The sequence below is a fragment of the Crocodylus porosus genome, unplaced genomic scaffold, assembly GCF_001723895.1.
Source record: "Crocodylus porosus isolate Cpor-Errol unplaced genomic scaffold, CroPor_comp1, whole genome shotgun sequence".
In the NCBI taxonomy this organism is placed as follows: Eukaryota; Metazoa; Chordata; order Crocodylia; family Crocodylidae; genus Crocodylus; species Crocodylus porosus.
In genome coordinates this window covers 265,775-280,057 of record NW_017728935.1, presented here as the reverse complement: position 1 = coordinate 280,057, position 14,283 = coordinate 265,775, and the positions used below count along the sequence as shown (strand labels likewise).

Genomic DNA, 14,283 nt, shown 5'->3' with positions numbered 1-14,283 from the left:
TGAATTCACATCTTTTTCCAGATGCACAGTTTGGTTCTTTATTGCAAGCTGCAGTGCAGTTAACCCCCTTGCGTATCTTCCTTTTGCTTCGTAAAAGCAGTAAAATGCACTTCACAGAAATTCCTGTATCTGCTTTCTGGCCAGAATAACATGTAAACCCAGCTTTTGTTGGGAGCTGGCCAGAACATAGTGAGACCGGAACCAGTTCAAGAAAGATGTAATCTTACTTTTTGTCTCTGTTTTAAAGAAAGGCTCGCATGTTTAGGAAGGCAGGGGTTGTGTTTTGTAGATCTTCAGGGTTTTTTTGTGCATCCCTTATGGACCACTTCTAGCAACAGGCTGAAACCCTTTAGCTCCTCTTGGTTTTAGTAAACAAAGAAGGACCTTAATGCCGTTCAAGTCAGACACACGGTACTCCCACAGCTCAATTCAAGCTTTTGGGGGGATGAAATGCAATGTCCTTCTGGTATTTTTCATGCCTTTTTCTAAAAACCCAAGTGCTATATCGATTGCCAGCATCAAAAATGGAATGACATGTTCTAGGTTCAAAGAGGTGAGTGGGACTTGTCTGTCAAAAATGCTAAAATGCAGGAAGCGGCCTCTTTTGGAAAAGACGCAACTTGGGTTTGGTGAGCAGGCTCTGAGGAAGCCTCTGATCATTGCTAAAGTTTTGCCCGAGATGCTTCTGAAAGTCCTGAAATGTTTCCTCAACTTTTATCTTTCCTCTTGTGCTGCTCACTTTTAATGCTGCTTGCCTGCCTTCAGGTTCAAAAGCCTTGAGTGCCAGCCCAATAAGAAGCAGGCAATGTTGAAAATTGCCTGAGAGACTTTGTTCTTCTGGAATTCCTGTTCCAGTTTTGCAGACTCGGGAGGCACAGAGGAGCATCTAGCTTTTTAACTGCTAATTAAAACCGAAGCCCTGACCTTTTTTTGTGTGTGACTGATTTGTCACCGCACGCTACCAGTCAGGGGACCAACAGTTGAATTCTTCCTGGCTCTTGAATCTTTGTTTTCCAAAGTAGCTTAACAATGCACGTTTCTTACTTGATTCTTGCCACCCTTTACATATGTGCTTCAGGTGCTTTTTATCGTTATCTGCACAGTACAAGCCGTGTGTGTAGCACTTTATAATTACTTACCCCAAGGACTTTCCGGGCTAAATTTGACATCACAGATACTTGTAGTGTAGTGTGTTTATTGTACCGTAATGGTCATCTCTGTAATAGGTGAGAAGAAGGACTGTAGGAAATGCCAAATGCCTCTTGAGCTGTCCCTGCTGTAATCCCAACTGCCAACCCAATATACACCATTTGGTACATTTGAAGCACTGTGAAAATGGGTAATATATTAGCCTCTGGAATAAGGGATGGAAGAGTCTTGACAAGAGCATGTGAAGAGCTGGGAAAACCAGAAGTAGCAGCAAACAGCTTGTGGTATTGAGCGGAATAAATCTGATCTCAAATGGCATCTCTCCTCCATCCCCCCATCCCTGTTTTCTTATTGCGTATCATCCAGAACAGAGGCAGCTGCAGTATCTGATGGGTAAAGTGGGGTGAAAGAGGTTAAGTGAGAGAATAAGCACAGTAGCAGCCTTTTAGTTTGGTAAAACAGATTGTGCATTCAGTTGTCGACGGCACGTGATAGAAGTGCGTTCCCATTTCTCTTGGTCGTGTCTGGAGAGCACGGCGTAAGACAGCAGTTCCCACGTCTTGGAAGTGCCAAAAACACAGCTGCAGATCCCAGTTCAGACTGTGGCATGAGAAACTGGGATTGCAGGTATCTGCGGCTCAGCCCACATTCCAGGTACACGTAGCACCCTGGCAGAATTCGGACCGAACATAGATGCAGGCCAAAAGGTATCACCTGAGAAATAAACTGTCCGCTGATGATCATCTTCTCTCCTTTCTTTCCATCTCAACAGAAAATGAAGGAGTATCTGGAAGGCAGGAACCTGATAACTAAGCTGCAGGCCAAACACGACCTCCTTCAGAAGACCCTGGGAGAAAGTAAGTCTGGGACCCACTTGTCACTCGATTAGCCAGTCCTCTGTAGTCATTGAATTAGGCAGCTGACTGAGCATAACCGTCCCGGATTACCCATGTTAAGTGGACATATTCATGTTTTATGAATTTATTTTCCCGGCCTGCGTGGTACAGAAGCCAAGTGTCCTACATGGCTGCTTGAGTAATGGTGAAAGGCAAATGCTTAATGAGGCACTAATGTGCATTGTCTATTTGTTTAAATGAAGCGTATGCCCACTCAGGACCCCCCTCCCTCCATCTACCCACCACTTAATAATCATAATTGGGGTAAACCTTGTGATTTACTGTTTACTGCCGATCTGAGGAGCGCTGCCTCATTAGCCTGGCTGAGAGGCGTAGTTGCATGGTAGATTAGCTGCTTCTCACCTCTGTGCTTTCAATCCAGACTTGCAGGCTCGGGCAAGAGAACACGATTTGTAATTCTGCTCACAAAAACCTTGGAGTGCACAAAATGCACTGCCTGCTGGCAGGATCTGGGGTTGAGGGCTGCGGCAAGGTTGAACTAGACCCATCGCTTCCAGGGTCAGAGCTAGGACTTTCTCCCTGTGACGGGGCAGATCCTGTTGGCTGAATACGCTTTACGAGCCTTGTGTCCAAGTCTCTGTCCTAGCTGGTCTGGCTAGCCGGTGTGGAGGGGATTGGGAGTCTCAGCAAAAGTCTTCGTTTACCAGAACTTAAGACTCGGCTCTTCTATGCTGGAGCGAATTCCCCACCGTTAATGATGTCTGGGTCTTTCCGAGTTGGAATTTAAACTGTGCGTGGTCCTCGGAGTGCTTTCGTTTTTTGGCATGAAAGATGTCCTAGAGAAGAAACAAATGTTGTAACTGAAGCTTCGTGTTTCTTAGCACCTTGAGTCTATAGAAAGTGAGGCCTTTTGCGTTGTCTCACTTAGAAATTCCTAACTTTGCAGCAGTCCTTTGAATGGAAAGGGGTGAGGGGGCGACTCAGAAAAGCTGTTTGCTTCGGGCGTTTTTCCTCTGCCTCTAAAATGCCGCCAAATGACACCCAAGCTGCCCCTGTGACTAATCACATTCCTGGGTCATAGCTGACCCCTGCATACCAAGACCATTTCCCCTTAACCCGCCTGCCCCCGAACTGATGTCTGGTGGTGGGGTGGCTAGTAAGAGGCAAGCTTAATATATTTCTTGCATCGCTCGTTAGCTGAAGGCCCCTTCTATTGGTGGTTGCTTTGCAATGCTTGAACTTCTTTGGAGTCAAGCTTGCTGAAGTGATCCCGGTGCATGTTGCAGTGAGCTGGAGCAGTTAAGCGAATGGACCTACTCGCTGGCATCTGGGAGAGCAGAGGAAGCTGAGGACACTTTGCCTCCCATCCACAGCAAGCAGACCAATGAGACGACCAAACTCCCAGCTCCATTTCTGAAGTGCCACTTACCTGGGCAATGGGCCAGTTGAGACCCTTTGCACGAGTTAGGGCAGTGTTCCTGTAGACGCTTTGCTGGCCGCGCTGTGCAGGCAGACGCATCTTGCGGCACCGGGGAATGCATGCGTTTCTGTTGGGTGTCTTTCTCTTTAGGTGACGTTTATTATTTCTCTTGCAAATTGCCCTAATCTAAAGATGACGAGTTTGGGTAATAAAAATACCAGCGGGTCTTCCTATCTACAAGTAATTATGTCCCTGTCTACTGTATACATTTGTCACCGTAATGTAACAGCCCCTTGATGTTGGCAACACCACATAATTTATATGTATGAATATTCCACGTTGGAAAAGGGACAGATGGTTAGAAGCTGTGGTTGAGAAATAACATTTTTTTTTATACATTAGGCACCATTTTGGGCAAAGCAAGCTTTTGTGGGGGAGGGGGAATTAGATGCTCAAGATGTCCAGCCCATTCTTGGCAAACAGCGTTTTGCCCTGTTCCTTCCCTTCACCCCTGTCTCTGCATAGCAGCAGGAAAGCATTAAGCTCTAGGGAAAAAGAGAGCGAGATCCACAGGTGGGGTAAGTTAGCATTGCTGCATGGAGATTGATTTACACAGCTGAGGGACTAGTCTGAAAGGTTGGGCTCCCAAGGGCACATCCCAAGTACTTTGTCTCCCTCACTCCTGACGGTGCTGTTTTAAATAAAATGCTGCCCGTCTCAGCAGCTGCCCTGGTAGCCGGGCCCTCTGCTTGCAGACCGCGTGGAAGTTAATGAAACAGTTTTGCAAACATGATTGCAGAAAATATCGTTTAGAGCTCTGCCTCCCAAAGCAGCTACAAGCTAGTGCCTTGAGGCGGTGGGCTAGCAATTCAAGCAGTGTTATCAATCGCACTAAGTGCTTTCTGAACCTCTCGCCCCACCACCGGCTCCCCTGAGGAGGAGGGAGGGGCTAGGTTGACAGGCTGAGTTTTTTTTTGGCAGTGGAAGTCAACCATTAGAGCGCCCAGGGAAGCGCTGTTCAGAGACGACACTTTGCGAAGAACGGGTTTTGAGCAGCCGGAGCTGTTTTCTGCATTTCCTGGTCAGCCACCGAGGAGCCTTGCCAACAGGGATGGGCTGACAATCTCAATAGCAACGGCTGCTGGGGGAAGCAGCCGCATTGTTGCTCCTACAAGCCCTTCTTCCTCCCTCCCAGCCCCCTGCTTTCCCAGATTGGGATTTGCACGTCTGTCCAAGGCGTTTTCCCCCTTCCTCTCCCCTGGTGTGAGCCTTCACATTTCTTTCTTTGTCTCCCTAATAGGTCAAAGGACTGACTGCTCTCTTGCCAGGTAGGTGTGGCTAAAGGAAGCATTGTTATACAAAAAATCTCTTCCAAAAGGATCCTAAACACTGACCAACCCTGGACCTGCCAAAATCAGCACGGGTGAGGTGTGTTTAGCAAATACCTGAGCCAAGTCCTGGTAATGAAAAAAAAATATTTTTAACCCGCCGATGCCTTTGCCTGCTCTGGCACTAAGTGGTGCTTTGAAAGTGTGCGTCGTTGCATATCATCCTAACACTGCAGCTAAACATGCCTCAGCCTTGTCATCTTGGCACGGCTTTTGACTGCGGGCTTTATCCTCGCTGTGGGGACAAGCCACCGAGGACGGTGCTTCAAGTGCTTTTGATTGCTTAATGGGAGGTGGGGGCGAGTAAGGGGGAACTGTCGTGGAGGGGTTTTCTTTCACTTTGCCCTGCTGACCTCACCCGGCCTGACATGGAATTGGATTGCAGCAATACAGTGGCCATGGAGAATAAACGTTTTGTTATAGCTGCACCCGAGCATCCATCACGGTGCCATAAAAGTCACCGTGTATGGGGAAATAAACCTCGTGATGCGGGGGGGGAAACGTGGCTTCTGATGGGGGGGTTTCTGCGGAAGCGCACAAACCTGGGTCTCCAGATTTCCGGTGCTGGGGCTCAGTTGCCCGTGAGGAGCCAGAGCAAGGATTGTACTTCTCTGCCTGCTTAACAAAGGGAGGGTGATTATTGCTCATCTGAGATGGTTCCTTCATCTCCCATTCCTCATGGTAAGCAGAGCTGACAGGGCCTAATTAGAGCCTGACATCTGTAATAATAAAATATTATTCACTGTGAAACAACTTTAAATATTGAAGAATCGTTTTTGCTAATGGTCTAAAATACACCTCATTGCCTGTGACAGCCCATGAAATCTACCTCCTCACTTTTCTCCTTCAGCATGTGTGGGGTAGGGGATTTTGTTTGTTTGTTTGTTTGTTTTTGTTTTTTGCTTTTTATTTTTTACGGATTTTTCTGAAAAAAAATCACACGCATCACTGTAGGTCTTAAACACAATAAAATCCCTTTAGCGAATTCAGGAGCCATCTGCCCTGGCAGGAACTTGGACTGGATGATCCATTACGCCCGTACTGCTTGTGATTCATTTCAACAGGAAACTGTCGGAATATCTAAATTCCACAAATAAGCTAAGAGGAAAGCCTGCCAGGAGAGGAGGCTCGCATCCCGTTTTGATCAGGCACTAATACCTCCCAACACAAACAGTAATCAGGGGGCCATTTGGAATCGTGGTTTGATTTGGAAAGGGTTTAATGTGGCTGTCAGGTCTTTTTATTTTTGTCATAGGTTAAAATAAAGAGCCCATTAACATGTCTATAATAACAGCACAGAAGGAAGCAAATTTGCTGCTCTCCCTTCCCACCCTGCTTCTGTTTAAATCACCCAGCATAATGGATCTGCTCTGGAGAGGTGCTTTTTGCAGATTATGGCCAACTGCAGCTGAAGTGAGGAGGTTTATATAATGGATTTCCATATGCTTGGAAGTCAATGGTTATGTGGAGCCTTGTGTCAAGGCAGCAGGCTCCCCTGTGCCAGTTTCAGGATTACAGTGCTTTCATTTCAAATCACTTTAAGTCTTTTGCAAAGTTCCTCTACACTGACTGAGTGTAAATCATTACTGTTGGTTTCTGCATCTGGCTCCTTCCCCCAGCACCAGAACAGTGTGAAACCCCACACGAGTGAGTCCTTCACTTGTCAGCCATCACGGTGACTTTTTTCTCTCTCTCTTTTCTCTCCCTTCTCCGTGGATGGCTCATTCTGGTCTTCTGAGCAGTGGCAGGCGCAGCTCTACTATAAGGAAGCAGGTAATAAAGAACTGCTTGAATTGTTAAAAACTTGCCATGTTCCCCCAAATGAGCTTTTGTAATTCTCAGCAGTTACAGCACTTGCACATCCATATCCATATCCCCATCCAGCAGAGAGTCCAAAACATTTTGCAAATAATTATGAGGTTAACTAAGAGCCTGATTTGTGCAAAGGATCACATTATCTCTGTTTTACAGGTAGGGAAGCTGAGGCACAGAAGTTGAGTGGTTTGACTTGGTGCCACATGCATTGGCAAAACAAGGAACAGACTGCAAGCCTTAGACCTCCCAGCTGTCCGTGTCACCCAACTATCTTCCCACTCTTACGTGGCCTTATTTTGTCTACTAAGCAGTGGGTGGATTGGCTGTGATCAAGGCATGCAAGTTGCAGGTTGAATTAGACCTCTTTGCTGCAGGTGAAACTTTCAGCTGGGACAGAACAAGGCAATGTATTGATTCGGTTTCAATTCCTCTACCCCTGTGGTGTGCATGTGGTTGCATCAAGGTCTTCTGGTTGGCCTGCTCGTCTGTGGCGCTATCACCTCTAGTGGCTGCAGCCTACATGAGCAACAAGCTTGAATATTCTTATATTAAAATTTGGCTCCTGCGTTCCTTGTTTCTTGCTGGCATACATTGTGCTTATGCTCCTATTAGTGTCTCCTTACTTTTTTTACTCCATCCTTTTGCAGTTTTGTGAACTCGATCTGTAACTGCATGCTAGCTGTGCCTTTTATTCATTATAAAAGCAACTTTAAGGATTTTTCAAGCGGGGGGCCTTCTTTTCTGTCCACAGCAGGTAATTTATTGCTGTGTAAACATTGGCTTTAGTAACAAATGAACTAAATCATGCTCTTCTGGAATATGGAGGAATTTGAACATTTTTTTTTTTTTCACATCAGTAAAAAGAAAGAAAGCTTAATTTCATCTGCTCTTTTTTGATAGTTTTTAAAAATCTGCATATGCTGGCATTTTAAGATGGCAAGAAAGTGCATTGTCATTTCTGTTTGAAGTCATTGTCCATAGCTGAATAACCCGCTCCGTGTGTGCCTAGTCACTGAACTCATCATCTGAGGGTAAAGCAGACTGTGTTTTACATCATCTTTGGTGTTTGAGAAATTGCAGGCAAAATATTTCTGCCTTGATCTGTTTTGAGCAAAATAATTATAAGCTACACATAAAAAGCCAATATGGTGGTTTTTGGAAAGTTGGTTTTCATGGGGCATCTGAAGATGTTTGGTTTTACAGTAATTTAGCATGAAGGCTGCTACAGGCTGCAGTTAGATGAAAGGTAGAGTAGTAATTTTGGTGGGGCTATTGGTTATGAAATAGTCCGTAGTATGGTTTGAATGCTCTTTTCACGGGTGAGGCATAACCTGAATGAAAACCTGACTCTTGATTACTGACCAGCGCATGTAGAGCATTTGAATTTCCTGTTCTCTGCAGGCTCTCCGTGCAGAGCTCAAGCTTTTGAATCCCCTGGACTCGCCCGTCTGTTGTGGAGATTGTTGCTTTGTTTACATGCTCTAAATGGATCCTTCCCTGTACAGAAAGTGAAATATTTGCCTGTCTGAATATTGATAGCCATGTTAATAAGTCGTGTTTTGAGCTCTCTTGCCAACCCACTCTCTAACTTGATTGGACCGGACCTACTGTACCCTGTGACTTTGGAAACCTAGACAGAAAGCCAGGCTTTTTGCAAAATTGGGTCTCTCCATGGTGCATGGTAACCTAAATGCTCGCATGTGGTTGTAACAGTTCTTTTGACTGTGACCTGACCATTTAAATTGCACACTGGGTTGAGGTTTTAATTGCTTCTGGGGACACAGAACATGTGCTTTCCTCTAATGTTCCACTCTAAAATTAGCTGGATACATTGATATTGCTATTATGAACTTTGTTAAAAAACATTTCCTCATGGGCCAGTTGGGCTGCAGATTCCCCAGGTGTCCCAAAACTCTCCCATATTGTGCGCTTTGTGGGTATGGCATGGTTTCTTCCCCCCATCCCTGGCAGGCTCTACCAAGTTGGCGCATGGATTTCAGTGTTGTGGAGGCTTTTTTTTCTTTTTCCCCCTTCTCAGCTGTGCATTTTGACTATTTAATTGTCTTCCTTCTTGCTCAGGATTCCAGCCAAGCCATTCCCCTGGTGGTGGAGAGCTGCATCCGATTCATTAGCAGACATGGTAAGTTCTCAGGCAAATAAGCGCTCGATTCTCTTTCTGGTGTGTGCTCCGCAAAATGAGGCAGGGCCCTCAACACTAGGAAGAAGGAGCCAGAAACCCGTATTTGGACCCCGGCCCCCAAACTCAAGGAAGTGAAGATGCAAACGTCAAAAGTTGAAACAGACCATCAGGTTAATCCCTCTCGAATATGCAGAAGTCACCTGTGAATGCTTAGCGTAGCGTGGTACTGCATGTGTGTGCGAGGTGATCGCGGGGTGGGCATGGTGGAGATGGGTCTGCAGCACTGTACACGTGCATATCCCGCGCACGTGTAGGTGCTGTGTTGCTACCTGTGCTTGAGCTGGGGAATGTGGAGAGTTGAGTGGTGCCTCCTTTCTGAGTAAGGAACTATCGTAGTTTCCTTAAGCTTCATTCAGCACAAGTTCCTTCTTCACTTTCCTTTAGTCTCATGTGAAGCTGTGGTTGGGTCTCCCACAGTATTCCCCTCCTGAAGGAATTAGCCCGTCACCTCTTGCTGTCCGTCTTGCCAGGTTGCGGGTGTTCATGGGCCTTTGTCTTTTTGGGATGTGACCCGCCCCACCTCTGAATATCCATCCCTCTTCGTTACACATCTCCCCCTGTTTGGAGGTCTGAACTATGGTCCTTGCCAGTAACACCCCAGTGACCCTTTGGAGGGTCTCAAATGCAGATGTATTTGCTTGCTTGTTGCGGCAGTGTCTTCAAAGGCTACGTGCATGTATTTAAGATTACCACCGTAGCCCCTCAAGGCTGTAAACTACCTTTTGTAGATATTATTGTAACTCGCGTGTGGCCTTTGTGGTGTTTAGTAATGGCATGAAAAACCTCTAGTTCATAAACTTGTATACGTGCAGGGCCCAATCTCATCTAAATAATGCCGAACCAGATAACAGGCCCACTGTTACTTCCTTTTGTTTTGGATCTTTGCTGCACTGTGCAAAGTTTTGCATTGTGTTGCTTTCTCTTCCTCCCCCTCCCCCGCACCGCTCCAAAATGTACTTAGGAAAAGTACGATTTTGAAATCGGAGAAAGCCAATTCATGTTGGCCAGAGGAGAATTATAAAGAATTGACTTCTCGATACATTCACACCATGGGAATCAGCTTTATTATGGATTTTAAATGAGTGTTTTCCTCTAGTTAATGGTTGGATTTCAATTTCACTTGTGCTGCATTTGTGTATAAATGTATTTGTTCTTTATTTAAATGTACAATGTGATGCATGTATAGATGATACCAGGAATAAGTATGAGACCTAGAATAACTGGACACTACTATCTTGTGATTAAAAAAGTACCAAAAATTATGAGAGAGCACAGAGCCAGTCTAGCTGGCTTGCTTGTTATGTGCGCATTGCCATAACGTGCTCGGAGCTTTGCAAAGAGCCCACGCTCCAGGGGGCTTGCAGTACGAAGGGGAAGGCCTGCTTCCCTGTGTTGAAATTCCTTTATGCGTGAAAATGGTGGACGACAACATTTGCCGTTCATATTTCATGTGCCAACAAAAATGCTTTTATAGTAATATATTGCAATACTTCACCTACTTGTCTATTGCTTTTAATGACTTCCTGATGTCTGGTACTCTACTGGAATATCTTACACTCCCCTTGAGTGCCAGGTATCGCATTAAGTTGCATTAAATTCTGTAATGCCAACTGGATACATTACTTTTTGCTGCTTGTCCTGGACCATTTTCTGATGTTACGCTTTAACAAGAAATGGGTTCGGTGCTCTGCTCCAAAGAGAGGCTGCATTTCAAGAGCGGATTGCTTTTAAGCGCGCATGCAGCTTGTATACATGTCTGTTAGGTTTGTAAAGTGCTTTGGGATGCTTCCAAGATGAAAGAAGTTGTGGAAAAAGGTTAAGATACTATTACTTATTATTCCTGTAGCGTATTGGCAAAGTGAATATTTTTTCACCTTCTTCCAACGTGTCAGCTCTGTTCTGCCTTGCAGCCTTTCTCTGAGTGTTTTTTGTAGGAAGAAGTTTTTACAAAGAGGGGCAGAGCATTTGGCCTGTCTCGGTTCTGTTTATGCTGTTGTACCGATAGGACCCCGTATAGGCTTACACGACATTGCCTTGACAGAAGTGGAATTGAGTTGGTCTTTGACTTTCCTTATGGATTTTTCTGCTGTTTTTATAGGGTTGCAGCATGAAGGGATATTCAGAGTGTCTGGATCACAGGTTGAGGTGAACGATATCAAAAACGCATTTGAGAGAGGTAAGGGGCATCACAGAATCGGTTGCCACATGCTTCCATACGTTGCAGTAGCCATCGTAAAATAGCTTTGCTGTCCTGAATGCAACGGATGGCCTTATGTTTTGTTTTTGAATGCTTACCACTCTATCAGTGACTCGATGCAGAGGATTTTTCCAATGCTTGTTAACCGTGAACATCTGAAGTCACTTGGCATTATGTTACACATCTTGTAACATCACCGTCTAACAATCATTCAGAATGTCATCGCCTGCCGTGGCTGATTGTTTAATGACGCCATGCATCCTTAAAGGTGCAGAGCATTTCCTCAATAGGAGTAATTGCCTTGTCTCATTTTTTTTCTGTCTTGTCAATGGCTCCTCTCTGTCTTCTGCATAACGCCTGGCCCTTGGGGTAATGTCATGCAACTGATGACTTTTGTGAAGTTCTGCAACTGCTTTTAGTCTAGACATGACTATGCCAGTTCTCAGGTCACTTTTCATTTCTTAAGGATTTTAATACAGTTTTCGGTGTGTATGGGATTGGCCCTCTGACCCATGAGTTCATAGCTGGCCCAATCCCCTTGCCTCAGATGGACCAGAGGAGTCGGTTACCTCTGAGATCCTAGCAGCTTATGGCCCCAGCCCCATTTGGGACTCCAGCAATCATGACTAGTCTTGTCTTTTGGTGCATATCATTTATAACACAAAGCATATGTTTTCACGTGCACTTGTCTCTCCAACGCATATACCTAAGCATAGGAAATTTCCACTGCCGTGTATACCAGGGTGTGTGCGCATGCGACAGATCTAAGAGATGTCACCCTGGTTTCCCGAATAAACTGGAAGATCTCGGAGAACAAAGGAAGTGTGTGCACGTGTGTTTTAGAGGTCGAGGGGGAGATGTGGTTAAGGGTTTTACAGCAGCTGACCCAAAGGCTTTTATTTTTGTGTTTTAAAGTAAAGGACAGATGCCAGGCAACTCTGGGGAAAATAGCCTCTTGTTCCAGCACCACCCCACTGAAATAAATAACATTGATTTTTTTTTTTTTTGGGCTTGTCCCTCTGAAGTAGATGATGTAGAGAACTGACAAAGTTAACAATAATGTCTGTGCAGTGTATTACTTCATCCAGAACCCATGGTGGCAGTTAATATCAAGGATAATGCTCTGCTTCGTAGTGGCCCATTTATTATCCTGTGTGTTATTAAGGTAATAGGCGAGCTTTGGTAATTTCAGTCACATAATGGATATATATAGCTTCGATTTGAGGTTTGCCCCATCATTAAATCTAATTATATCTGATAGGGGATTTTCCGCAGGGAGCAGTTCCTGAAGTGGGTATCTTTTTCTTTGTAATACAGACAAACTACAGCATATGTACAATCACAAATGAACTACCCCACAATCCCTTCTTCTTCTGTCAGTCCAGCACAAAACGTCTGCGCTTCCTTCCAAGCCCAGCCACAGCGGCAGTGGGCAAAAGCAGCACCCTGCTTATGTTTGCCCGTAAATCCAACCCCCGCCGAAGCACAGACCTGCCCAGGGCAGTGCTCGCAAACCCTCTGATGCTGCTACTGCATGCTGGGTGCCTGCTCTCTTTCCGCCAACCAAAGCGTTGATTGCAAAAGCCTACGGAAGTGACGGCTCCGCTTCTCTTGTGCTCACGGGTGGGCAGCTACAGCGATCAGATTTTCAGCTGGGGGCACGTGACGACCTGGTTGTCTGAAGGCTGCTCTTAGGGGCTTTCTTCTCTTGATCGCTGTCTGTGAAGGGAGGGTCTCCCTCCCTCCCCTTTGCCTTCTGGGCGTTCGGATCTATTTGGGCCACCTGGATCCTTTTCCCTGGCCAAGACCTTTCCTTCCAGCAGGGTAGCATTGGTCTCTTCTGCGGCCTTCTCATTCTTTCCTCCTCCTCATTTTCTTGTAACTAGGGGAGGATCCGCTGGCTGGGGACCAGAACGACCATGATATGGACTCAATCGCAGGGGTTCTGAAGCTCTATTTTCGAGGGCTGGAGCACCCTCTCTTCCCGAAGGACATCTTCCACGACCTGATCGCCTGTGTCAGTAAGTATGGGGAGGGGGGGTCTTTTCTGTGTGGAACAGAAGATGTGAGAAGGAATGCGTGGGCCCTTTTTACTGCCCCCAAACCTGTTGTTCCTCTGCCTGCCTTTGCCCCCAGTCTAATGAAGGTAATTAGGGTAGACTTTTGCATGGCACTGAGAGCGTCGGTTCCATTTTCCAATGCAGCTGAGAGAGCTTCCTTGAGCGTCACCTCTCCAAAGTCTTTATTCTGATCTCTTAGGCCCTGGACCCCAGTCGCTGTCAAGAAAAGACTGCTTAGCTCTGTTTTTGAAACATTTCTTACTCTGACAGCAGCGTCTATATAGAAAAGCAAGTCGGAGAACAGCATGAGTGGGCTTCTCGGGAGCTGTAGCTTGCTTCCAGGGTGGCAGCCACTGCATCTTCCAAGGCGCTCCTCATGAAGCGTTGCCTTAAAAAAAAAAAAAAAAAAAAAAAAAAAAAAAAAAAAAAAAACAATAACAGCCTTTAAGACCTCAGTTCAGTGGTTGTAAGTGCCACATTGGAAGCACAGTCTAGGTGGGGGTTTTCCTTCCTGTCTCCTGTCCCTAAGGCTGGGGAGACTTTATCCAGCATATCTGTTCTAGTGCTTGCTGTGTGTATCCAGGAGGGAAACAGCTGTTTTTTAATGTGCCTGAATACCTTTTCCGTAAGCACGAGGGGATCCTTATGGACTCTGGCTATGGAATATCTACCGTGAGAGCATTCATAGTCCGGCTGTGACCAACTTTGATTGTTTCAAGGGGTTTTTTTTTTTCCTTTTTGTTCTTGGCAGCCCAAGTTTTAAATGGGCCCATTATTGCCGAGTCATTCAGGAGCAAAGAATGACTCCCTTGTCCGAGCGGCAGAATATCCATCGCAGCGGCAGCCTTTGAAGTGGAGCAGAAGATAACTGCTTCCGAAATGACTCGTGGTTTTCTTCTCGCAGTAAATGAGTTTACAAAGTTGAATTCATATTAGATGAAAGGAGAAGTCTGCTTCCAAATAACGTTGCCCTTCCAAGACTGAGGATTTATGCTGCCCACTTGTTTCTCAGTGGGCTGCTGCACAGAGAGCTTTTACCTCACCCTTTAACTATGTTAATCTCCTCTGAGTTTTGTACCAGAGCTTTTTTTTTTCTCTCTCTGAACACCCACCTTTCAAAGTTAGCTTGAATGAGCTTTTGTGTTGGAACTACTGAAACAGATGACAGTCGGCGCACCCACGCCATGAGGGAACCTG

The 14,283-nt window shown here is 45.7% G+C and overlaps 1 protein-coding gene across 4 annotated transcripts in view; it reads left to right on the top strand.

The window, feature by feature from the left end:
* Nucleotides 1-14,283, top strand: part of SRGAP2 (SLIT-ROBO Rho GTPase activating protein 2) — a 160,266-nt gene that overhangs the window by 123,456 nt on the left and 22,527 nt on the right. For all 4 annotated transcript variants that reach the window (XM_019546531.1, XM_019546530.1, XM_019546532.1 and 1 more), the window contains exons 10-15: nt 1,922-2,006; nt 4,727-4,754; nt 6,557-6,587; nt 8,709-8,769; nt 10,928-11,005; nt 12,913-13,047. In XM_019546531.1, coding sequence (XP_019402076.1) covers nt 1,922-2,006; nt 4,727-4,754; nt 6,557-6,587; nt 8,709-8,769; nt 10,928-11,005; nt 12,913-13,047 — 418 coding nt within the window. The remainder of the gene's footprint in view (nt 1-1,921; nt 2,007-4,726; nt 4,755-6,556; nt 6,588-8,708; nt 8,770-10,927; nt 11,006-12,912; nt 13,048-14,283) is intronic.